Source organism: Peromyscus maniculatus, chromosome 14, assembly GCF_049852395.1.
Source record: "Peromyscus maniculatus bairdii isolate BWxNUB_F1_BW_parent chromosome 14, HU_Pman_BW_mat_3.1, whole genome shotgun sequence".
NCBI lineage: Eukaryota > Metazoa > Chordata > Mammalia > Rodentia > Cricetidae > Peromyscus > Peromyscus maniculatus.
The window spans coordinates 14,243,809-14,269,761 of record NC_134865.1 but is presented as its reverse complement, the minus strand read 5'-3'; the positions used below and the strand labels follow the sequence as shown (position 1 = coordinate 14,269,761).

Sequence of the window (25,953 nt, the reverse complement as noted above, 5' to 3'; positions counted from 1 at the left end):
CCAGAACTGAATGGTAAGACACTGCTGTTGAAGAGGTTGCATGCTTTGGTTTCTGCACTTGGAGAAATAAAGACAGGACTCGGGCAGCCCTAAGTATCCCCTCCCTGCAAGCTAGCTCCTTTAGTACCAGAAGTAGCTACTGAGCATGCTGGAGAGAAGTAAGGCCCCGTGGATCCTGCTTCACTTGGATCCTGTTTCACGATGGAAGTGCTAGGTCAGATGTGCCGGCCAGTGAACAGTGGCCTGAGTGGTTATGGATAGAACCAACTTTCTTCTGACTGGACGTAAGGCCCACCTCACAGAGGCCATTCACATCTGGATGGGGGACGAAAGCCTGTTACCAGGGGAGTAATGGGCTATAGTGGGGAAACAAGGGTTATTGATTGGTTAGATGATGTACCGGCTTAAGTGCTCCCCAACATCTGTGTTTACAATCAGGTTATTATTGCAGCCCACATCTGTTTGGATACATTTCTGATTCCCTTCCCTCACCTGCGTTTTTTAGTGGGAGAAATACCCAGAAGACTCACCAACGGTCACGTTCTGGATGCAGGTGCAGCCTTCGGCGGGGGTAAGGGGGTCCCCACATCCCTGCAGCCTTAGGAGGAGGGGTTAGAGCTTATCTTCCTCAAAGAAGGAGTTTTTCACAATAATGGGGCATACAGCAATTTCTAGTAGGAGAAGGTAACAGGGAAATTTGGGAAAAGACTATTCCTTCGCATCTAAGGTCCCTAAATTCAGGGAGCTGATAGCTGGGATGACAATGGAGGTCAACTTTTCAAGACAGCATCATTCTTCAACTTATCTAGGAGTGAAATTCCCACTTTTAGGTTTTATAAATATATTTTTTATAGCGTCAAATAATCGGGGGACATGACACATGTATTTTCTGTTAATCTTGTCTCCTCATTAAGGAGAATTAGTATGTTATGATGGAAACAGTCTAAATAAAATTAGCTGTTTAACACAGATTTTCATTTTCCATTCATACCAATGTTTATATATCCACGAGCCTTCATCTGGTTGGTTGGTTGGATGGTTGGTTGGTTTTTTTCAAGCTGTAAATAGAGAACATTTAGGGTCTGGAGAGATGGCTCAGTGGTTAAGGGCATTGGCTGTTCTTCAGAGGAACTGAGTTCCCTCATAGCTGGTTCCCATCTGCAACCTCCAGTGCTAAGAACTGAATGTCTTCTGGCCTCCATGGGCACTGCATGTGTGTGGTACACAGACTACACCCAGGCAAAACACTCCAACACACGAAACTGAAAAACTACTTTAAAGATGGAGAACTTTGGACAACTCAAAACTTTAAATGAGCTATGTTAAACTGTAGAAATAGTCCCCCCTTTGTTGGTAATTGGTTTACAAAAGCATGTGGCGCATTTGTGGGGAGGATGTTGAAGAAAAGGACTAAAGGAAACATTGCTTTTCCCACCATTCTAGACTGTTTTATCTGGACGTGATACCTGAAAGTGTGGAATCCATGTCACCACCGTGAAGTAGCCTAAATGTGAGAGTAGAAACACGTGAGAAACCAGGTCCTCAAGTGACAGTGTTGCTGACCTATGTAACTGGAGAAATAACCAACATGGGTTCCTCTATTCACAGACCTTGGTGTTTAAGCCAGGTCAGCAGTAACAGAAGATTATAACCCACTCATGTTTAGCTTTTCTGGGTGGTTTCATTTCTGTGTTTCTTGAACATGTTCTCCATACTCCTTTCTAAAAGGTTCCAATAGTTCTCTAGAAAGAAGCAACTAGGGCTATTTTCAGGGATATAGAAGAGATCCCAGTGTAGGCTTATAAGGGCAGACATTTCACCTGTTTTGTATCAATGTAGTGTAGTCTCCCTTACCTGAGGTTTTGCTGTGACTTCAGTCCACCTGTACTCAACCACTGTCCAAAAATGTTACATAGAAAATTCCAGAAGGGAATGAATTCCAAAGCTTGCAGGAACATGATGGAATCTTTATTTACGAGGCCGGAATGTGCAACATCTTTGCTCAGTTTCTCCACACTGTACACCTCTCCCTCTGGACTTGCAGGGGAGGCCTCTTAGGCTTCAGATCTCCTGCTGTTGTGCTGGAGTCTCGGTGACACATGTCACCACTCATGTCTTTCACCTCATCCACTGTCATGTAGGCTGTAAGGAAAGTCACTATTGCGCTCCCATTGACATACACAGTGCAAAAAGCACTCGCGTCTGTTCCCAGCAAGTACAGTGCATTGGACGGAAGAGAAGCTACTGTTCTAGACAGTTTCCTACGCAGAGTTGAACTAGATATGGCCCATGTGTGTAGGAAGCACAGTCCTTTTGTTTTGAGCAAGCTCTATCATCTCACAGCAGCACAGGAAAGGTGACTACTGTACAGTAAGGCATCTGAGGAAGAGGCCATAATCAGAATTGCTTTTCTTAAAAAAAAAAAAAATTCACGTGTGTGAGCGCTTTCTCTACATGTATGTCTGTGACCACATTCATGCCCCACTTTTAATTCCTCCTTTCCAGATTTTTCTTTGTAGATGTAAACCATGGTCAGAGACTGGGACCTTTCAAGCATTTTCTTTCTTTCTCTCTTTCTTTCTTTCTTTCTTTCTCTCTCTCTCTCTCTCTCTCTCTCTCTCTCTCTCTCTCTCTCTCTCTCTCTCTCTTTCTTTCTTTTTTTTTTTCCTTACAGACTTATTAGTTGCCATGATAGATCCTCTGCTGCTCATCTTTCTCCTGAAAGTAAGATTAGGGCTCTGAGAAGGGGAAAATCAGTGGGGAAGAGCTGCTATTTAACTGGCTGCTGTGTGAAGCCTGGAGTTTTTCTTCAGCAGCGTGGTGACTTTCAAAGTTCAATTCCCAAGCTATTAAGGTCTACACACTGGAACCAAGGGGAACATGTAGGAAACAGAGCTGTCAGTTAAGGTGAACACACATTTTAGGTCGGTCTTTACTTTTCTGTCTGCCGTTTGTGGGTCCTTTTTCATCTGTAGCAAGTAACTTGTTAATCCACACCTGTTTTAAAATCACATTCTAATGAATCTCTGGGGTGGCTTGTTCTCCAAGATTGGAAGCTAAGTGCTTGAAAAGCTACCCACTCTAGACTCCACACACACACAAACCGGAAACAGAGCATGAGGCACCATATAAAATGCTTACATAGCTTGTATGAGGCCCTGAGCTGCTTATATTTGGCCTAGATCTTTTGCCATTTTTTTTTTTTTAAAGATGAAATCTCATGTAGCCTTGGCTGGCCCCATGCAAATGCATCTGACTATTAAATGCAGTATCTATTAAGTCTGGGTGGTTTAAGATGTCTCGTCTGATCTAAACCTTTGTGCTTTCCTGTATATCTGAAATAGTCACTATTTTAATAGACCTCTAATTTCACAATTCTAGAATGGCAAAAAAAAAAAAAAATTAACTTCATTTTCCTTTGTTTGGCAGAGCAAAATTCTACCAATATTCAGGTTCCCAATTCTAGATAGCTTGGAAAAAACTATTTCTTAGAGACTGGTAGCAGCACACAGGCCATCCTGGAAAGGCCATTTAACCCTAGACCTGCTTACCAAAAGCTTAAGTTTACAAACATTTGAAGCATTTTGTCCTATAAGGATGGATGGGTTATTTTTTAAGTGCCCCTATTTACATATGACCTTATTTTTGTAAGGTTTAGACTTATAGCAAAATTTAGAATCTGATACTAGAACCTGCATGGCCTCCTCCACTGCTCACCTGCTCCTCCAGGTGGCCCACAGGACATGGCTGATACTTCCATGGACATGTCACTATCACCAAGAAGGCAGAGCTAGCTCACAGTAGGGCTCACTCTTGTTGCACATTCTGTGGGTTCAGACAAGAGTACACTGATGTCTTCTGTCCCTTTAGCATCTTAGTCTTTCCGATGCTCTAAACCCTTCTGCTCTGCCTACACACTCCGGATTCTTCGGCTCCCCACATGCTGACCACTGACCTTTGGCCTCCTCCATAACTGTGCCCATGCTCAGACTGTCACGTAGTTAGAACTGTATTGTGTGAGGTCTCTTAGAGTCACTTCTTTTAGAAATATGTTTCTTCATCCGCTGACTGCTCTTTTCCTTTTAGGGCTGAATACAGTCCTTTTTACACACAGAAAGTAGTTTGCCAGACGCTTTCTTTAAAAGAAGCATGTACGTGTACACATTTTGCAATCTGAGAATTTTTTTTTTTTAAATTCATTCCTCCCAAATAAAGCTTCCTGGAGGAAGAGTGTTAAGGGAAGCAATTTCATACATATTTAAGTTTCTTGGAATCATTTTTTAAAAAAAATCTTTGAAAGTTATTTGCTTATATACATAGGCATAATTTTTACTTTGGAACTACTTAAAAATTTAATGTTAAGCATATGAATTTTACAGAAATCTTCAGATTTTAAAAATATATTTAGCTGTCAACATATCAGAAAAAATAAACATCATTTACCATCTAGTTCTAATGAATCTTAAGATTTAAAAAAGTAGATGTATTTAAAGCCATTTTCTGAATAACTTATAGATCTTTATTAGAAATGTCAGTAAAAGTTCAGCCATAGTAAGCGCAATTTTTCTTATTTTCTTGGTTTTGAAAGTATCCATCCTTGACAAGAGCAATGACAGTTGGCTATACCTACCTGCCAATCGTGTGCCATTAGTAGAGGTAAGACAAATCCATGTCAAGAAACTGAGTCTGGCCAGGCGGTGGTGGCACAGGCCTTTAATCCCAGCACTCGGAAGGCAGAGCCAAGTGGATCTCTGTTGAGTTCGAGGCCAGCCTGGTCTACAATGTGAGATCTAGGACAGGCACCAAAACTACACAGAGAAACCCTGTCTCGAAAACAAAACAAAACAAAACAAAAAAAGAAACTGAGTCTAGAGAAAGACCATCTTTACATTTGAATTGACCTGATTTCTTTCAGTTATGAAAGTCCTGTTTCCTTTTAGAACTTATTATACTTAAAACAAACACCTTAAATGTATTTCCCGAAAGCTCAGGGGCTGGGTGTATGGGGAGGAGGCAGATGGTCTATCCAGACTCAGTCTTTCCTGAACAATGATGTTCTTTGGGCTATGTGAACGTGGAAGCTATTCCAACGGCCACCACCCACTGTGTTGTTTGCATTATCCTTTAATTTCACTGTTAGTCTTAGCATAGTTGAGAATAACTATTGATTAATTCCTGGGATAAAAGAAAACATCCAAATGTTTCAAAAAGATGTATGAAAAAATTATATCATTAAGTTTTCAATATAGATCTCACAAGAGTCCAAAGAACCAATATTGGAATAAATTTTGTCTTTTTAAGGATATCCAACTTAAAGTTATAAAATATCAGTTGTTTTAAACAAAATTTTAGATTTATTTTTATGTGTATGAGTTTTAAGTGTGTTTGGCTGGAAGTATGTGTGTGTACCACATGTATGCCTGGTGCCTGGAGAGTTCTGAAGAGAGCATCCGATGGCCTGGAACTGCCACTACATATAGCTGTGAACCACCATGTGGTTGCTGGGAATCAAACTCCATCCTCTGTCAGAGCAAGAGCTCTTAACCACTGAGCCATCTCTCCAGGCCCCAAATATCAATTTTTATATCTGTAACCCCTAAACATCTTATTCGATGCACTGAGATGCCGTCTCTCTATCATACATTTTCAGTTAATATCACTGAAAATTTTTTCTGAGTAAATTGAAATTTTTATAAAGGCCAGAGGTCCCAGCCCATTTTCTTTGTGGCAATAACCTTCATTCATTCCCTAAAGGCCTAGTCACATGCAGCAATTTTTGTGCTTGGAGATCTTATCAAACCAGACATCCTTATTCTGCGGTATACAGTGACCCACATTAAAACAAAACAAAACAAAGAGTTTGAACCCTGGAGACCAAGTGTTCCTAGTCATAACTTGGAAGCACCCACAGAGCGCATGTCTGGCGCGGGATCTACTTCAAGGAAGCAGGAGAGGCAGGCTTCCTACATGGGTGTTTCTCAAAACCTGAGTGTCTCAAGGTCCAAGACACTCTGGTTTGTAAATATCCAGAGTGAGGGAAGGCCAAGCCCCTAGGAAACACTTGATAGAGTGTAACCTGGGATGGACTGAGGAGGAGGTTTGCTGCTGTCCCCAGAAGCAGGTCTTTTTCTAACCACGTTCCACACCTATTTAAGGACACTACCATTAGGAGGAAACAGCTGTGTCACGTAACAAAAACCCAAAAGGAATGGTCATCGGGTAGCTTGGATTAAGGGAGCAATAAGCCTCCCTAACTCCTGGTATCACTTTTCAGTGAGTGATGCACCCAAGAACGGACAAAAGGCTGAAAGCCTACTAGCTCTAGAATAGTTATCGCCAGACCTTCCTCTGGGCGAATTCCCCACGCTAGCTGCCATCGGCATGGCCCTTAGTTCTGGCTTTCTCAGCAGGTTCCAGACGCAACAGTAAGCAGTGGTTCTTGGAGGTGAGGTTCTAAGAGTTGGGATGACACTATACTAAAGCCAATCAAAGACGATTACAAGTGAAGCTGGGCTACAGAGATGGCTCAGCCGTTACAGGCTAGGCTCACAACCAAAATATAAATGGAGGGATAAAGACAGAACTATTGTTATCAGTTCACACGGTAAAGCCAAAGTGTAGCGGCTTTTGTAACTGCGTAAGTGATACACGCAGTAAAGGGTGGGCAGAGAGGGAGAGCAGGAGACAGAGTGAGCTGGGGACAGCACAGCCAGGCCAGTGAGCCAGACCGACGGCTGGTGACGCTTCCTCCAGACGAGCTCCAGGTTCCTGGTTCTCTTCTAACTTCTCTTCATTTACAAGTGGTCCGAGGGACAGTTCTGATTCCTGCCTCCAAACAATCCTCAACCAGCCACTGTGTATTTACTGGATGTAACTGCAGCTACATCTTTTACATGCTGTTTCCAGCTGTGGCGATAAAACTTCTCTGTGAGGGCTTTACTGCCGTCCAAAGACGGACACACATTAAATGCTAATGTGTACTACGTCACTCCTTCAGGACAGACCAGCAGGATTTTGCTCACTGTTCTTCACAGCCATAATGAAGGAGGCTCTCCTGTCATTTCCCTTTAGAGCAGCAAATCAGGGCACAAAGAGATTAACTTGCTCAAGGCCACACAGCCAGCAGAGTGATAAAGTTGATCAATTGTTTATTTACAGTAAGAAAGACATATGGGAAAAAAGTTTATATACATGCATTTGTCAGTTTTTTTTGTCAATAAATTTTTGATAACTGCCCACTATGTACAAAATACTAATATAAACTAAGAAACTGGTTATTCAATGTTACAAATATAAAGTCCTTTTAAATATCACTATTAAAATAATAATCTCTGGTAGATCACCAACAGAAGTTATTTCAAATTAAGTTTTTCAATATCCAAAATGCCTCCTTTAAAACAGAAGGAAATAAATTCCAACAGTGCTATTTTCAGGGTTTACATCATTTCCAAACACTGGAATACTTGATTGTGTGCTGCAAGCCAGACTCATGTGAAAATAAACCTTGACTTCACAGAAAAGTTTATGTTGATAAATATGCTGCAAACAGTTAAACATATGTAGGTTACACGCACATGCATCTTAAAGGAAAGCATTGTGACGAGGCGGTTCTCACGGAAGGTGGTGAGTTGCCATGGATTCTGCTTCTCTTGATTTTCTGAGCAGGGATCGTTTGAGGGCACTAATTTTCTCATCCAGTTCAGCCAGGGAATAGTTCTGCTGGAAATAAGACGAACACAGATTGCTGAAGAAGACTGAAGTTCCTTACTGCAGATAAGGTGCTAAGTGAACCTAACCATGCAGCAGCACAGCAGTGTATGTTTAAGACTGACAGCTGTGGGCGGTGAGTGTGCCAGAATTTAAAGGCATACACTAACAAGGCTGCTAGTTCTTCTGGGCTGCAACCTTATGGCTCAGTGCAGGGCATCTGCCTGGCACATGTGAGGCCCTGGATCCCATCCCAACAACACAGAACAAATGCATATATAAACACAGAGCCATGCTAACCTGCTTCTCTTTCCTAATGACAAAGCTCTCATGGAGTTTTCGTGCTTTGAAAGGCTAGTAAAAGCTTTTGTAAAAACAAAACAGGAGTCCTGTGGATCCTCATAATCTATAGCAAGAACCAAACACTGAAGACTTGCTACCTCCCAGTGCTGAGGAAACAGGGCTCCACACTACACCCTTGCTACCTCCCAGTGCTGAGGAAACAGGGCTCCACCACTACACCCTGCTACCTCCCAGTGCTGAGGAAACAGGCCTCCACCACTACACCCTGCTACCTCCCAGTGCTGAGGAAACAGGGCTCCACAACTACACCCTGCTTTGGATGCAGGTGCTAGGGTCGGATCTCAGGTCCTCTTGAATGTGCTGTAAGTACTTTGCCCACCAAGACATCTCTCCAGTCATGAAGTCACCCTCTTTTTTATTTAGATAATGCTAATTAGTGGTGTCCATAATAAGGAAAGGGTAGAACACTGAAGTTATTTAGGACATTTAAGTGTTTCCTAACCTAAATATTCTTCTATTAAAAATAAGGTAAAGATTTTTATGTTTAGTTGGCCTGTTGGAATCATTCTATGCTCTTAAAAGTAAAACTACTTCCCCAATTCAACCTAAAGTCTGCTAGGGCATGACCTAAATGCAGCCAGAGTGGGCACTATTATTAATCAGAAAGCTCATCAATCTATTTTGGAAGTCCAAAGGAAGACAAAAGAACTTACTTGAGGGGGTTGGACTTTTCTTCTTTTTCCAGAGAAGTTCTAGTTTAAAAGTAACAAAATAATCAATGTTTAGAAAAATATCAGCATTACTTCCTTATAGAAGACTGCAATAAATGATAGCATCTGGGAGCCCCAAGCCAAACTCCAAACTTGCCAAGCACTGTCCATGAAGTCACCTCCACAGGGCTGGGTTCTGTTCCACTGTGGTATATACCAGTGGAGCAGCGAGCTCCTCTCTGGCAAATACCCGCTTCCCATTCATTACCAGCTGCTCATGAGTTTGAGTAATTGTGGAAAAAGGTGCTCTTTCTAGTTTACAGACTCTTAGTATTACCTTAATGAAACAACAAGCCCCTCACATCCTTATTCTGTGTTCTACATAATATAGAATGCTCTGTTTAAGAAGCAGAATCCACTGGAGAGATGACTTGGCAGTTAAAGGCACTGGCTGCTCTTCCAGAGGTCCTGAGTTCAATTCCCAGCATCTACATGGTGGCTCCCAACCATCTACAATGAGATCTGATGCCCACTTCTGAAGTGCAGGCAAATATGCAAATAGAGCACTCATATACATTTAAAAAAACAAACAACAACAACAAAAAAAAAAAACCAACCCATGTTCTGCTGCCTCGTTCCCCAAAGAAGGCATTCCTTAGCCTGAGGAGTCTCAGCTGTGCAAGGAGATCATGATGCAACCCCTTGGCTGCTAGAGCAAGAGTCAGTCAGGGAACCATGTGTTATGGAGCCAATCTGACAGTGGCTTTCTCCCAAAGATTCAATAAATTAAAAAAAAATAAAAAATAGAAGAAGAAGAAGAAGAAGAAGAAGAAGAAGAAGAAGAAGAAGAAGAAGAAGAAGAAGAAGAAGAAGAAGAGAAGCAGCAGCAGCAGCAGCAGCAGCAACAACAGCAACAGAAGAAGCCACCACCAAATTGTAGAGAAACTTCAACGCTCTATCCAGCTTTTTATCTTTTCCAGGCAGGGATTTACTGAAAGCATTTAGCAGGGAAGTGACTCGTAAAAACAGTATTTGGAAAGCTTTATACTCTTTTAGCAATAGATCAACTAAGACTGAAGAGATATTGCTCTATGAGTTTAGGTGTGAAGTAACATCCCGAGATGGGGACAGGATGGGCAGCAAACAGTTAAGAGAAACAGCTTGGAGACTGGATGTAGGAGAAGTCCAGTTTCTGGTTAGTAAAATGATTCTGTCATTGATAGAAATGAGAAAATCTGGAGGGGTGATGCTCTTTAGGGGAATGTGAATTTGAAAGTAGAGAAAGGTATGAAGACAGAAACAGCAAATTATTTTCTGAATTTTATGACCTACACTTGAAATAGCTGAGACAATCTGTGCTGAAAAGCTGGTTGAAACACAGTGAGTGAGAACTCTGCAATACTCCCAGGCATGCGGCTTACTAACTCCACAGCTGCATTGGAAAGAAGAATTAGAAATACAGATGGAGATTAGCTGGAGTGAGTTAGGCATTCAGAAAAGGAGGGATAATGGCAAGTTGGGATAAAGTGGTGCTTTGTGAAAAAAAACGATTTCTAGATCTTTAAAATTACATCTTTGGATGGAAGACACCCTATGGATTAGCACTAGCCATGACATGCAGGTTAACAGCACAGAACTGGAAAGGTTTAGACATCCAGACTAACTCTGTCCTCTGAACAGATGTGGCACAAAGCCAAATGGAAAGATTTTAGACTGGCAATCCATAACAGAGCAAGTCCTCTCTAGGAGCTACCCACCAGTCAACTCAAGGGTTATCTTCCCACTGACAGGAACTAAGAAGTCTGCATGCCTTACTCTCGATACAGAGTAATGGTATAATGTTGCAAATTATCTCCAAGTGAACTGAAAGACTATGTGGACTCTACTCCAGCCTTTCTGGTTAGGGCATAAGGAAACAATGAGTCCTTATGTCTTAAGGAGTGATCGCTTGTTGGAAATTGAATTTCTGAACTATAAAAAGATTTTAATTGAAATGTTTTTTATATAGATTCACATATAGATGAACTCTACACATGGAGAAGCTTACAAAAGCCAGATCAAGGTTGATTTTCATGGGTAATGTCAGAGTACAGCACATGAAAAGGTGAACATTAACAGAAAAAGGAAAATTATATTTGATTCACAGAACAAAAGAACTAAAGTTCTTTCCATTTGTTGAAAAACAAACTCCCAGGTAAACTATTACAAAAAGCAGAAAACTATGAGAAGCATCAACATGTGCTGCATCTTTTAATGTAAATGTTCTAAAAAACTGACCCTTCAACATGGAAATGTTTTAACACAGTAATTTAAAAGTTGTTTTGGTTTTGGTTTTTTGAGACAGGGTTTCTCTGTGTGACAGTCCTGGTTATCCTGAAACTTCACTTTGCAGACCAGGCTGGCCTTGAACTCAGAGATCCATCTGTCTCTGCCTCCCAAGTGCTGGGATTAAAGGTGTGTGCTACCCTGCTCAGTTGTAATTTAAAGTTTTTTGTCTTTTGTTTTTTTGTTTGTTTTGTTTTGTTTTGTTTTGTTTTTGAGACAGGGTTTCTCTGTGTAGTTTTGGTGCCTGTCCTGGATCTCATTCTGTACACCAGGCTGGCCTTGAACTCACAGAAATCCGCCTGGCTGCCTCCCAAGTGCTGGGATTAAAGGCGAGTGCCACCACCTCTCGGTCATAACTTCAAGCTTTTAAGACTGTAGCTTACTAGTGTATTTAAAAGATAGGATCTTTATGAGTCCTTCTAAAGACTAACTTTAAATTATGGTACTTGAAAACAGTAAACACATAACAGTTTACTAGTATATTCTCACAGTGCTTTGCTCATACTAGAGAACTTATTGCTTATGTTTCCACATGCTTCTTCTTCTTCTTCTTCTTTTTTTTTTTTTTTTTTTTTTTTTTTAACCTGCTTTTCAAGATAGAGTTTCTGTGTCCTGGAACTCACTCTGTAGACCAAGCTGGCCTCAAACTTAGAGGTCCTCCTACCTCTGCCTCCTGAGTGCTGGGATTAAAGACGTGCGCTACCACGCTGAGGTCCACATCTGTTTCTTGCTTTCTTTTGAACCTTTCAAGCAAGGTTCACCTTGGGACACACAGAATGGATCAGACATCAAGTGCATGAGTAGAGAAATGGATAGGGCACGGCTGGTGGTTTAGTTGTAAACTGTGGAAGGAGGCTAACACCAGAGGATTGGGGGTTCAAGGCCTGCCTAAGCCATGGGCTCTACAGTAAGAACGTGTCTCAAAACTCAAACACACACACAGAGTGCAAACAAGCATGAGAAAACAAAGCACCTCCTCAGAAGACAGTGGGAAGCAGAGTGAGCTCAGGGCTATCTGAAAGAAGAGTTTCTCAAATGTCCCTGAGAAAGGGGGTTAAGAATGAACCTCCAAACCTACAGGATCTCCACAACACAGGACAATAGGATGTCCAAGAGGAGGCCCAGTATCAGTGGCAGAGCAGAAGCCAGAGGCCTCCAGCAGGACCAATGACTCAGGCAATGAACATTTGCAAGTAAAGATGGATGGACTAAAGGGTGAACTGGGTGACTCGGGGGCCACACCACAGCTGCCACGACAACATTCTTCTCCCTTTTTTGTTTGGTTTTTCTGTTTTTTTGTTTGTTTGTTTGTTTTGTTTTGTTTTGAATTTGGCTTCGTTTGGGGGAGGTTGCAAGAGCAGAGGGCAGATGTGAGGGGAAGAGGAGATAAGTGGGATCAGAATGCATGATGTGAAACCCACAAAGAATCAAAATTTAAAAAAGGGATGACTGAGTGAATATGGGAATGGAGGAATTACACAAATATGGGTAAAGACAATGGGTGAAAGTGTGAGGTGCGGGTCTGTTTAACTGTGAGAAATATATCTACTTATGAGCCGAGTCCGAGCTCTAAAAGGAAGGGTCTGCTGCTTCCCGAGGCTGCACGGGGAGTCGCAGGCTGGACCACCACGGGCTGAGTGATTATGACACGAAGATGGCTGGACACAATTTCCAGAGACGAGGCTGACAAGAGCTCCTACACTTAAAAATCCTCCGAATCGGGATGGTGAAAGCAGATAATCACCTCCACAGGCCTCAGTTCCTCTATCTCTTACTTGAGAACAGTGTTTCACACGTGGATCAATGAGTGTACTACCACATAACGAAAAAACCCAAACTAAAATAACACTTTGTTCTTAAGACATTAATACTTACTACAGATTGAAAGTATTCAGGAGAGATGCCCTCCAATTCAAGGATTTTATCTTCAAGCTTTTTAATTCTCTGATAAATGTCTCTTGGTACCGGGCCACCTAAATTCATGGGGGAAAATGCTAAAATGTTAATAATTCTGTTTTACCATTTTTATTCTTAAAATACCATGCAAAGACATAAGAATGAAAACCATTTAAACTTAAGAAAAAAAACAGATGAAAGCAAAATCAAGTGAAACCCTTAACTCATGGTTTCAGTCTTAGTTACAGTTTCACTTTGAATTCTGAGACAAATTACAGACTTCTGCTTTCTAAATACTGTTTGTGCGTCCCACATTGCTACAAGATTTCTACAAACTTCATCTTAGGGGACACTGAACAGCTTCTGTGCAGACAGCAGTGTTTCTAACAGGGTGGCAGTCACTTAGAAGGACAAATACTGCAGAGACAGGACGACAGTCCCGCTTGATGGCTGCGCTTCCCCATCATTTCCTTCACCTTCTCCTAGCGTGGGTGTCTCTCCTCTGACCTAGAAAACCGGTTCCACGGGCTTTCTCACAACTCTCAACTGAAGTTCTGTGGGAGATCCTTGGACATCCGGGTCGTTACTGGATTCAGAACCTCTCTACTCCTTCAGGCATTGCCACCGCGACCTGCCTGGTCCAGACCACAGTCTCCCTGCTAAGTGCGGAGGTGGCTGTGTGTTTGGGAGCGACAGAGAACTAGTCAAGAAGTTTTAGCTGGGTAGAAACAAGAGCAGATATGAGCCTGAAAATCTACAACTTGGTCACAGGGTGAAAAATGACCCAGAGGAGGAGGTTTAGGGACAAACAGATGGCAGCCGCTGTGAGAGGGAGTAGAAGGGGCGTTCAGAAGGAGAGTCAAGCCCACGGAGACTGAACAGGTGGCACTGTGTGTGTGTGTTCCAGCTGTCACTGCTCTAACCTCCTGGGCAAGCTGCTTGAGCGCTCTGGACGTCAGTGTTACCCCCTTCCCAACAGTACCAGCACCTACCTCCGCAGGGTAACGTGAAGTGCTAGGCTGGCACAGGCGTGACACTTCCACAGACAGGCTGTTCTGTCTGTTCAATAAATACGGGGTCATTTCCCCATCCATGGGACTTACTCATGTGTATGTTAATCATCAGGAGTGCACTGAGGACCAGGACCACATTTATCTACATTTTGTAGCTGACGGAGGGGCTAATAACAATTAGAGGTAGTCATACAAGTTCTGAAATTAGCCATAGCAACACCTTACATTGATTTTCTGTTGTAACTTCAATAAACCGAGGCTAACAGAATCTGTTTAGAATTTGTTTCCCAATTAGAAAGTGGCAAGACGTACTAAGGAGAAGCAGCTAACCACCGAGAACTTCAGCAACTGTTTCCTGCTCCTAGAATGAGGGCTGTACAATGGATGTTCAAGGAGAATCCGGAAGCCACAGGAATCTAACTTCTTAAGACTTGCAAAGGCACATACAGAACATCCCCTAACTCTCTCCTTACCCGTCTGCAATCGCAGGTGAGCCTCGATGTTCTGGAGTCGTTCTTCCACGGCCTGATTTCCACAATCTCGAAGCATGCCGGTAGGTTTGTGACCTGACCCTGGAATTCCTTCGGGTCTAGTCTGTGGCCCATATGTATTCACAACTCTAGAAACTAAGTTAAGAAACTTTAAGCTTATGTGAGTTTATGTTTCAAAAACAGAAATTCTCTCTCCCTAACAGTATATTTTTTCCATAATGATCACCTAACCAAAAGCTCAAAAAGGAAGAAAGGCAATGTTTTGTTTCAGAATTAAGGTTAGATGAGAAGCATTTCTATTCCATACTGTTATGAGGCTACAACAGACTTCTGCCAGGGACAGACATTGTATGGTGGCTACTTACCCTTCACATGACTTTTAAATCCAGGGTAAGGAGTAAAGATGGCATCAGTTCTGGCACAACTATTTTCTAGGGAGAATTTAGATAAATTTAGACCAAATACAGTCTTAATTACAAATGTATGAGATTATGATAAACTATTAATTCATATTTTACTCATAGGAGAATTAAAAATAAAAGCAATAATAATTACATTACTATCAAATACAGAATAATTTTGGTGGTCTTTACTCTCTGAATTGAATCACATGTAATATTTTTTATCTAATGTTCAGATTTACATATAGAAAAACCTTTAACATTAAGTGACATAACTTCTGATAATTTTTTTAAAAATTAGTTATTACTAAGAACCACTGACCTTTGGAGAAAATAATTCATATATTCTAGAGCACCATATTTTAACTCCATTATATAAACAGAAGCCAATTTACCAAATTATCTTTCAAAACTAAAAGCATTTTTGTTATTACCAAATTAATGAACATCTAACGGATGAACCGATTGTCTATTTTATACTTTTTTTTTAAATCTCAGAACTCCAGATAAAAAAAGACCCTGAAGCCTCAAGTGCAATGCACATTGAAACCTCAAGTACAGCATACACTTTCCCTCTGTTCCTAGATTTCCAATGTTCATTGAAAAAGTCCAGATCAAAAAGGCATCATTCTTCTCAATCCTATTTTTTAAAAACTATAATTTTAAAAAACATAGGTTGTGAAAATTTTCCCAATATTTTTATCAAGGTGAAAACTATAATTTCTTTTAAATGATGTATCAACAAATAAGTTATAAAAAAAGAAGTTAGAAATATGTTAACGATATATACTAGTAAATATTAGCACAACTGTAATATATAAACACACAGTATATAACACAGTAACATATAGAAATGTGCTAATACTTGAAGTAACAGTAAAACTATAATTGGCAGTAAATTTTCTGATAAATTCCCATCATTTTATAAAAAATGGGTATAAAATGAGTTAAGTCTTTTGTTATTCCATGAAATCTGATTTTTAAAATTTTTTTTCTTAGACCAATTGAAAGGTTTTTAAAAAATATACTAACACATTAAAATGTATTTTTGGAGCCTAAGTTTAACACATCTGTGATAAGTCAAACTGTAAATCAAATTGCAAACCCACTTAATCTTGCACATTTAAGTACTAAACAGACTCATTTTCTTTACCTTGGAAACACCTCAAAATATATAAGGGGCCTACACTTCTCTATTCTTTTTATCCTTTCACTGGTCTAAGGGTGTTTAAAAAAAAAAAGTTATGATCCATTCCAGGGCTCTATTCCAAATGCACAGACCATCAGAGAAATGCAGCGTGGTGTGGGGACAGTGAATGCCTGAGAGCTAGTCCCTCTCCACAGCAATTCTTGCTAGCACTGTTTTGAGCCAGCAAGGGACTGAATGGGCCAAGGAATCCTGCTGAGCATTTCACTTCTTGTCAATTTCTATCCCCTGATGGTTTATAATAATAGAGTTAGCAGGAAGAACAGAGGAGCAACATTAGTGACACAGGCACTCAGCCCTCAACAAACCTTTCTCTTGAGGGGCATGCAACTGGACTGTCGAACCTGAGATCTGCCACCCTCACACCTGTCCTAAAAGGCTAAATCCTGAGAGCCACAAAAGTTCAAGTAGAAAAAGGGAAATTTAGAACCCAAAGTGAGCTTACATTACTATGTTAAGAGCATCCTGTACCAATGTGATTATGTCACTTACAGGTTCAACTGACAATTCCATGCTTATAATCATCAGCCAAGAGAGAGGAAAGGCAGTAAGAAAAATGTCGAGTCCAGTTATGAACCTTTCTCCACAACGTTTTTCTAAGAACTATATGCACTGGTTCTTACAAGGATAACTGAATATGATCTAAGGCAGTGTTCCACAGTCTAAGGTGTTCTGCAGGCTCACTGCAGGACCTGAAACTCACCGCAGCATCAAATGAAGAGGGAAAGGAGACTGATGAAATACAGCAAATGTAAGCACAATAAAAAAGGGAAAAAGCCTAAACTCCACAGTCTTCATGGCAAGCAGGATATCTCCATGATGAAACTCAGGAGTAAAGAGAAAACTGCTCCCTCTTGAAGAATGCTGTCAGCTTTACTGAGGTCACTGGTACATTTACAGACCTGAAAGTCACACTGCTTTGTTCTTTCCTAACAGTGAGTCTGCACAACCCTGCCATCCAGCGTCCACCTTCACTTCCTAAACACACTTACACCTTCTCCTTCCTATGGGAAACATTTGTCTCTATAGTTTACCTTCACTTGATTCTTGTTTAACCAAAATGAAAATCAGCTTGACAACACAGTCCATTGCTAAACAGAAGAAAATTCCTATTGCCTTAATTACCAACTAAAGACTTGTAAAACTGAATTTTGTTCTTAATGTTATTCATTTTTAAAACAAAATATTACAGCAGTTGTCAAAAATATTTAAAGTCTTATAAAAATAAACTTCTAGTTACCTTGATTACAATCAATAACATTGCAAAATTCCCTGACGTTGTTCTCATTGATTTCAGCTTGTTTTCTTTCAATAAATGCAGATATTCGTCTGTCAATCTACAAACAACAAATATTTTAACAATCAAACACAACAGAACTTTTAAAAGTAATGTCCCCTGCACCACCCAAACTTACTTCTGCTTTGCCAGCCTTTATCTGAACTACTTCTGGATCGAAATGGATTTGTGTCTTTTTCACATCTACATCACAGTCTTTGAGCTTTCCTTCATCTTGTAGGTCCCCAATGGGATGCTTAGCATTTACTTCCCTCTTGGTCTCCGTTTCTGTCTGTCTTATCTCTTCAACTGCAGTTGAATTCTCTTTAATTAAAGACTGAAGTTTTGCTAAAAAAGGCTGAAAAGAACACAGTGACATCTGCTCAGGTTCAAATTAACTCAATTAGTGATATATTTATATAAACTGATGCTGAGTAAGCGAATATTATCAGTTATTAAATACAAAAAGCTGGCACACAAGGAAACGCAGGTCTGACCACACACGTGTTTACTGTTTTCTACTACTGTTGCCTTATCGTTTGCTGTAAAAATTATTAAAAAAAGAAAAAGAAAACCTGAGGAAATTTAAATGTTCTTTGAGAAAATCATCCTGTCACTCTTTTATTTTGTGCCAAACCAAAGCCTTTAGTCTCTGGCCTGGGCGCCTCTTAATGAACACGTCACTCAGAGCCCTAGGCTCCCTGTTCCCCCTCCTTAGCAGGGGAGCAGCGTCTCTCACTCAGCAACGCCCTGCATTATCACAGGGTCTGGAGACTCCACTTCCAAGTGCAGCTGGCCAAAAGGAATGGCAGAGCATGGCCATGAAGCATATAGGTGTCACACTAAGTGAACCTTCAGCCCTGTTCTGACATAGCAAGTATCTTATTAGGTCAGGAAATGGAAATTTTATAAAGAAAATGAACAATGGGAGAAAAAAGGAAAAAAAAAGGAACAAAACAAACAAAACAAAACATGCTACAAAGACCCCAAATGGAAACAGATCATTCTAACTAGAGTAGATTAAAAAAAAAAACAATGCTTCTTCATAGTGGAAATTCACCTACTTCTGGTCTTCCTAGCCATCCCCACCCCAATATGGCCCACAACTGAGTTCTACAGCTCATCACCTGCCCTTTAAACAAACTGTTACCTTATTTAATGAATGCAGGGCTGAAAACTAACACATTATTCCTAAACAACATCCCAAGCGTCTTTTCATACAATTTTGTTTGTCCCATTGTTTACTCTGCCGAGTACTCCTCGGAAACCTTATGACATCTTCAACACAGGACAGTGACCGGGAGGGAGAAGCAGCTCTGCTCATCCCTGAGGCTTCACATTTCACTTTGATTAGAGGAAACCTGCAACTCACGTCAATTACACTCCCAGAGATGTTCAACAACAACCAGCAAGGTCATAACACTGTTCATTCCTTAAACTGAAATATTAAAAAATGTAACAATACTATTATAAATAATTCAATATTGACTTCCAATATCAAGGATAAATTATTTCAAATTATTAAAGGAAACAGTGACTGGCTACTCACTAAGATGCAACATTAATGTCACAGAAATGACTTTCTTTTTAAAAACTATGCTGAAACTGTTTAATTGCAACAGACACTCCAGGATGTGTCATGCTGGGATAATGCCACTTCTTGAACCACTGAAAGCACTCCATGAGCCTCCAAACTCACCCAAGGCATGGAATCATTATCATAGCATGACTCACACCTGCCGTGTCTTATTGCTTAATTATAACCCACCAGAGATGAACTGTATTGAATTTTCAGCAAAGCCTAGAATTGAATAGAATTGCATTTATTCAATTTCATAGCCACATCGGCCTATTGAGCTATATTCTCATAACTATCCGGAGTGAAATGAACAGACTTAGACTCAGTATAGATTTAGGTAACCTTTTATTAATAACACTATTAGCAGAGTGCTGAGGTAGAACTGACAAATACTGCAGCTTATTTAACTGTAATTAATTTCTATTTCACTATCCCAGTAAACATTTCTAATATGAAATTTACCTGTAAATACAAAACGTGTTGTTCAAGTGCAGTGAGAAGCAATGCAGGCTGGGATGCTGAGAGGCTCTGGAGCCTGTTCCAATCGATTGTAATTTTCACCACATCATCTCTGAGGTTAAGCTTCAAAGGAGCAAACCAGCAACATCACAAAAATTACACGATTAAGCTGTATATCTGGGATTATCACAAAAATAAGATTTCTATGGAGTAATACATGCCTATTTTGCTCAAAGTTACTAAGTTTCAATGACATAATAAAATGCTTTACCTAGATGCCATTTAAAAAATCAAAGGGTACAGCTTTGAAAAAGATGAATAAAAATCTTATTATTCTAATTCTGTTCCTATGGTTGTATAATGGGGCTATCTTTGAGGAGAAGCCACCCATGGAAGATAAAAAGACGGACCTCTTTTGATACTTTGGTATCTAAAATACCTTTGGAAGGTGTCCCAAAATAGGTCTGCCCTAGTTGGAGTCCTACTAATTCCAACTAAGCATCCACAGAGGAAGCACAGCTGCTTTCCAGAAGTTCCAGAAAGTGCATTCTCTTTGTTACATATCACACAAACACATGCCTAAAATAGTCATTATCTCCAAGGCTTCTCACTTTTATTGTTTTCAAATTTAACCAATTTAAAAAATATTCAAGATTATTCACACATAGGGATAGATGGCAGTAACTACTTCAAATAAAAAACAAAATATCAGTTATGAAATTGTTGAGCTGAAAAAAAGTACTTTTCCATAGCAGCATAACAAATTGCCAGAACTGGATGTCCAGTGTTTCCTAAGGATTTTCTAAAAAACTGTAAGTCTCATTACATGAAAATTTCTCATCAGCTAGTGAGTCATTAGAACAAAATTAAAACCAGAAAACTACCAAGAACCTGGATATTTAATTAATATCAAAATCAGTCAAAACTTTAGAGGGAGAGACTTTCATCTGTAATCACTTGACTGAGTATGAGGGAATCCCTATAAACTTTTCTAAGGACATGTGTCATAGCATCATATAAGGACTTACTCCATAGTGGAAGCAGGTTAATTATATCTTATTTTGCAAGAATAACTTATTGAAAATTAGTCATATTTTTCACAAAGTAAAGATACAAGTTTCATGAGTTCAAATATAAATCTAGTAAGTTGTAAGAATAAAAAACCAAAACATGAATCACTGTCTATGGAACCAAAGAAATCTCAGGTTCCCAAAATAAGTACTCTACTTTATAATGGATATAGACACTTACTGCTGAGACAGAAGCATCTGAAGTCCATATTTGGCAGACATAAAGAAATATGAAATTATACATAGGCTATACTGGCAAAGATAAGCTTATAGCTAAGTTAAGATTTGACATTAATTAGTAAGATTACTGAATTCACTGTGTATGAAAGTAATCCATCAGCATGTGCTTATAGTCCTCCAAGAGATCTATAGTTGATTATGACAAATTTTCGATGGTGTGGGGGGAAAAGCAGGCAAACCTTAAGCCAGAGCAAAGTATCACATTCTCTAGAGAAAATAACTGTAGAAAAGAAATCTTAATGGTTGGGTCATATTCTCATGCCAATTCATCAGAATTATGTAAGTCTTCAAAGGCAACTCAAGATACTTGGTCTCTTATGGAAATCAAACCATAATGTCATAAATTAATTTAAAAATGACCCCCAAATACATCCAATTATTCATTCAGCAAATTCCTCATTAACAATATGAATTCTATGCATTTTAACCCATAACTCTTGGAACAGTAACCAGGCATTCAAAATATTCTATTAATATGCTATTAACATAGATTATTCAATTATGTATGTTCAGTAGAAACATTAGTATTTAAAAAAAACCTAAGCTAACAAATCTTTAGCTTGATAACATGGGCCAATGAGAGGAAAGAAAAAGGTTAATATTAGTATATTTTGCATTTGGAGGAAAAATACTTTTTAACAATTCAGTTTTATATTTTCTATTTAAAAGCACTAATAATTCAATGATACTTAGGATGAACTAAGGCATATTGCAATTTACATCTTCAAAATCCTTTTAATTTGTTGCAAAAGGACACACTCCCCAGGGACAACTTTATAAGTGTGTATGGCTTAAATCATACACCTCAAAATATTTGATATTATTAAAATTGCATGTAATTGATTTTTTTTTTAAATCTTATATTTGACATTGTATAGAGGTTCCTTTACTATGTTATGAAAACTTCATTTTCTCTAAACATTTTTTGGCAGATGCCATAAGTTAAGATTTAATCATTTTTTCATTTGAACCTTTGGAATAAATTTATGTCATTTTGAAAAATTCAATAAGCAAAATACTTTAGATGTTCAAACCATTTATCGATGTAAATTATTTTTGCAACTTCTAAACATAGTAGACAAGAATATTTTTTCTCATCTTGACATTAGAATATGAATGAGTAAGTCATTAAGCTCCAAATCAATGCCCAAAAAGTTCTCTGACTGTGAACTATTTAAAGATCTGGGATATTACCACTGAAATGTTAATAAGGAAAGTGTTTAAGACTTTGAAAAAAATTGGTAAATTCTTATTAAGCAATTGAGTTTAAAAGTTTTGATTTTTGGAAGACCATTACTAATTGCCTCACAACACCAAACAATGTACAACTCAAAGTAGTTTGCCAGTCAAAACAAATGTACTAAGCTTTTACATTTTTTATTAAAATAACTTTTTACAAGACTAATTCTTCATCCATCTAAGGGTTTTAAAAAGAATTCTCACAGATCAGGGAACTCCCTCTTGTCACGAGTACCACTGCTCCTGACACAATGTGTATTGTTTCCATTTCATGCACTAGACCAAACTAGGAAACGTGTTTGACAGAAAATATTCTTAAAAACAGGCAAACATACTTTTGCTCCTTATTAAAAATTAGCTTCATTATATCATGGATTACTTTATCTAGTACAGTGAAGGAACCTACTTTTTAAAATCCAATTTAACTATGACATTTCCGCAAGAACAATTAGCTAATAGCTACACGACAGTAGTAATAAAGTTAGAATTGGCCATATATAACTCATCCAACAATTTACACTAAAATTCAGGCACATTACAAGGTTTATTTCAGAAATCCTTAAACATCTTCCATGCCCCTTTTTGAAGAGTAATAGATGCCATAAATAATAAGAAGAGAAACAAAACACAGAGTTAAACACCCCCTAAAGAGTGGAGATGGCGCTAGGAAAAGTTTCAGGCCATACTAACCAATTAATTTCTGCAATAAATACACCGAAGGCAAAAGGACCGGACTGTAAGCGCCAGGGGCCTCCTTAACCCTCCCCATCTCTGATGCATCGATTTTCTGCAAGCGTTCGGCGCCAGGACCCGGGTTTTCTCTGGAACCTGGTACTCACGCTCGGCCATCGAGTGTGCCGCTGGCCTCTCGCGGGCCCAGGCAGCTGGGCCCCGGGCTCCTCCCGGCCTCGGCAGCCGCGGCCTCGGCATCCCGGCTGCACACACCCCCGCCTCCGGGAGGACGGAGAGGAGAGGACCGGGATGCTCCCCGCCCCCCGGCCCCGCCGCACCTCCACTCACCTGTCCAGTCAGGGTGTGCAGGGAACGAAAGAGTTCGCAGAGCACCTCGCGGGTGAGGAGGGGGCTGGAGCTTCCTTCCAGGCTCCTCTCGCTGCTGCTGGAGGAACTGGGCTCCGCAGCAGCAGCCATGACACCTCCACAGCCTCCCCGAACCGCGGCCGAGAGGGCTCGCACCCGCCCCGCCCTCGCGGATTTCGTCGCCCCGAGATGACGTCAAAACCACGGCGTCTCCTTTAGCGCTGGGGGCAGGCCCCACCCTCTCCGTGTGACAGACACGCACGACGACCAATCAAGAGCAAGATATCTGCGCTCGGAGGGAACGTGTAGTGCTGACTAGGGCGAGGCGGGCCTCTCTGGTGGTGTTCTCCGTGGGTCGTCGTGGCTCGGAAGTGTGCCTTGGCTCTTAGGTGCTCCCTGTGAATTACTGCTAAGGGTTAGAATTTGAGTCCCGCTAGTAGAATTTAAAATGTTAACATGGCGATGTGGAGTTGTCTTGGGAAAAGATTGTGGGTCCGCGATGATGGAACGGGGCTTCCGTGTTTGCAAATATTGGAAAATTCACCCAGGATGATCGTAACCGGATAGAACATTTTCATCTCTACAAGGTTATTTGACACGAAGAATGTAAGAAAAATAAAAGGGCTACGTTATGCCCCATTTTCCTACCAGGAAAGGACATTGATGACTACATCTGCAAAATAGTTTGCCAAGTTTCTAACACGCAACAGTTTGTCAGTCTAATAACTGGGCACTCAATCCTAAAATTGTTTTACTATAAATCCAATAGAAATGTAAACCAACTAATTTCATGTAACCACACTCTTTCAAATGGATGCAGAAAACTAAATCGACACTTGTCGGGTATTAGCTTTATTATAACTGAAAAAGTTATAATTTTATAATGTAGAGTTCTATTAAAATTTTAAAGCAAGCTCTTAAGAGATAAAGGATGAAAGAGTTAAAACTTGCTAGGTGATGGTGGCCCATGCCTTTAATCCCAGCACTCTGGAGGCAGAGGCAGGCAGATCTCTGAGTTCAAGGCCAACCTGGTCTACAGAGCGAGATCCAGGGCAGCCAGGGTTGTTACACAGAGAAACCCTTAAAAAAGCCGGGCGGTGGTGGCACACACCTTTAATCTCAGCACTTGGGAGGCAGAGGCAGGCGGATCTCTGTGAGTTCGAGGCCAGCCTGGCAAAGCTACATAGAGAAACCCTGTCTCGAAAAACCAAAGGGGGAAAAAAAAAAGATTTAAGTCCTCATCCTGATTGTTAAGTGCATTTAGCATGTAGGAAAGGAATGGGCTTAGTGTGTATTCTATAGTTTGAGAACAGGCTGAATGAAGGAAGAAATAAGGAACCAAGGGACACTGGGATAAGGATAGTGAAAAATGAAAGAACTCCTTTGACTTGTCTGTAAGGAGCCCCTTACTCAGTTATTTTCAAAGACTTCTGTGATCATCAGATTTAACAGAATCTTGAGAAAGCTTGCCTGTTTCCTTGCTAGCAGTGAGATGTAAAGCTTGTAGCACACCTATGTTTGGAGATAGAGCCTTCACAAGATTTAAACCCAAACCAAGCAAACTTCTCATTCAAGTTGATCGTCCTTATAGCTAATAGAAACTCACAATTCGTTGCAATGTTAGCGCATTTTTGTCCGTGATTCTCTTGTTAGTGGGGGATAATTGTAATGGGAATCTAAGAGTCCTTGTTCTGTGCCAAGAAATGAACTTGAGATTTTTTTAGGCAATAAAGGACTTTTTATTACATATTTGGGAATGATGAAGATGCTGCTCATTCTTTTCTTTGTCATGACTGATTTTGAAATCCAAGCCTTTAATTTCACAATTTTTATTTTTAATTTATGTGTGTGACCGCGTGCGTGCGCACAAGTGACCAAGGAGGCCAGAAGCATGGGATATGAACTGCTCAGCTTTGGTGCTTGGATTCAGCCTCCAGCCCTCTCTACAAGAACAGTTGCATCCCCCCCCCACTCTCTCTCTCCCTCTCTCCCTCTCTCCCTTCCCAAATTCCAAGTCTTACTTGATTTCTTTTTGTTGTTCTTCTGTTGTTTTAGTTTTTCGAGACAGAGTTTCTCTGTGTAGCCCTGGCTGTCTTGGAACTCTCGGTGTACACCAGGCTGACCTCAGACTCAGAGGTCACCTGCCTCTGCCTCCCAAGTGGTAGGTTTAAAGGTGTCACCACCACAGCCAGCTCCTTGCTTGATTTCTTGAACCCCCAATAGAAGGATAACTAATGGTCATTTGATTTATCTGTCAATTATCTAATAATTCTGTTATTCGAAATCCAGACCTGCACTTGTGTTTTATTATTGCTTGCTTAGATAATTCTTAGAATGTAACTCCTCCATGAATTATGTCATCTGTCTTGACATCTTGTATTCCTTCCCGCTGCCCAGTGAGCTCATTTCAGACACTTTTCTTCTTTGATAATAACAGCTTCTATTTTAAGTTGAAAGCTTTATAGGACAAAAAGATGTGGATTCCCTTGAGCTAACTGCAGAAGAAATGTATAGATACTAATGTATAGCAAATGCATAATAAATACTGAAATTTAGAAAGGGAATAATTTGCCCTTTATAGAAAACTAATTACAGTTTATGAAGTGGGCTCTGAAAAATCGGCTGCTCAGCAGAAATGCTTCAAAGTGTTGATGTTGGCATTAGCAGCAGAGCTAGAGCACTGTCCTGCAAGCTTATGCCAAGAAGCAATTGAGAGGATAGGAATTAGACATGAAATCTAGGCTAGCTCCTTTATCAACAAAAATGCCTTTTATGGTGAGCTTTAAAGGCATGACTGACTCCATCATAATCCATACCCAGAAAAATGCTCAAGGTATCATGTTTTTAAAAATACATGATAATACAACTTTTTTATTCTAATGCAGAAAATTAAATAAGATATCCATTGTCTCTACGTTACCGGCGGGTCAGGACTAAGTTCCTTACTCTCACTATTGAACTATTTCATATTGTTGTACCGTTTTTGGTATAGAGTAGCT

General features: G+C 40.1%; 1 protein-coding gene across 8 annotated transcripts; it reads right to left on the bottom strand.

Annotated features, from left to right (window-relative positions):
- Window positions 1–7,131: 7,131 nt before the first annotated feature.
- Mbip (MAP3K12 binding inhibitory protein 1) lies at window positions 7,132–23,134 on the bottom strand. 8 transcript variants are annotated; one of them, XM_006985250.4, is made up of 9 exons: window positions 22,937–23,134; window positions 19,371–19,490; window positions 17,469–17,687; window positions 17,294–17,390; window positions 14,811–14,876; window positions 14,428–14,580; window positions 12,921–13,018; window positions 8,724–8,762; window positions 7,132–7,719 (listed from the first exon to the last, which is right to left on the bottom strand). In XM_006985250.4, exons 1-9 carry the CDS (start codon window positions 23,063–23,065, stop codon window positions 7,612–7,614), a joined length of 1,029 nt encoding a protein of 342 aa, XP_006985312.1. In that variant the 5' UTR covers window positions 23,066–23,134; the 3' UTR covers window positions 7,132–7,611. The 8 variants fall into 8 exon arrangements, with proteins under 8 accessions (XP_006985312.1, XP_006985313.1, XP_076406743.1 ...); XM_006985251.4 differs by having other exon boundaries at window positions 7,132–7,716; XM_076550628.1 differs by having other exon boundaries at window positions 17,469–17,708; window positions 22,937–23,127.
- Window positions 23,135–25,953: the final 2,819 nt, after the last annotated feature.

What these genes read in the sequence shown, in the direction of transcription:
- Mbip (XM_076550628.1), bottom strand. Translation starts at nt 23,065, where the DNA reads ATGGCTGCTGCTGCGGAGCCCAGTTCCTCCAGCAGCAGCGAGAGGAGC. An exon ending in TGCACACCCTGACTGGACAG is followed by an intron (nt 19,491 to 22,936) that starts GTGAGTGGAGGT and finishes GCTCCTTTGAAG; the next exon opens with CTTAACCTCAGAGATGATGT. An exon ending in TAAAGGCTGGCAAAGCAGAA is followed by an intron (nt 17,391 to 17,468) that starts GTAAGTTTGGGT and finishes TGTTGTTTGTAG; the next exon opens with ATTGACAGACGAATATCTGC.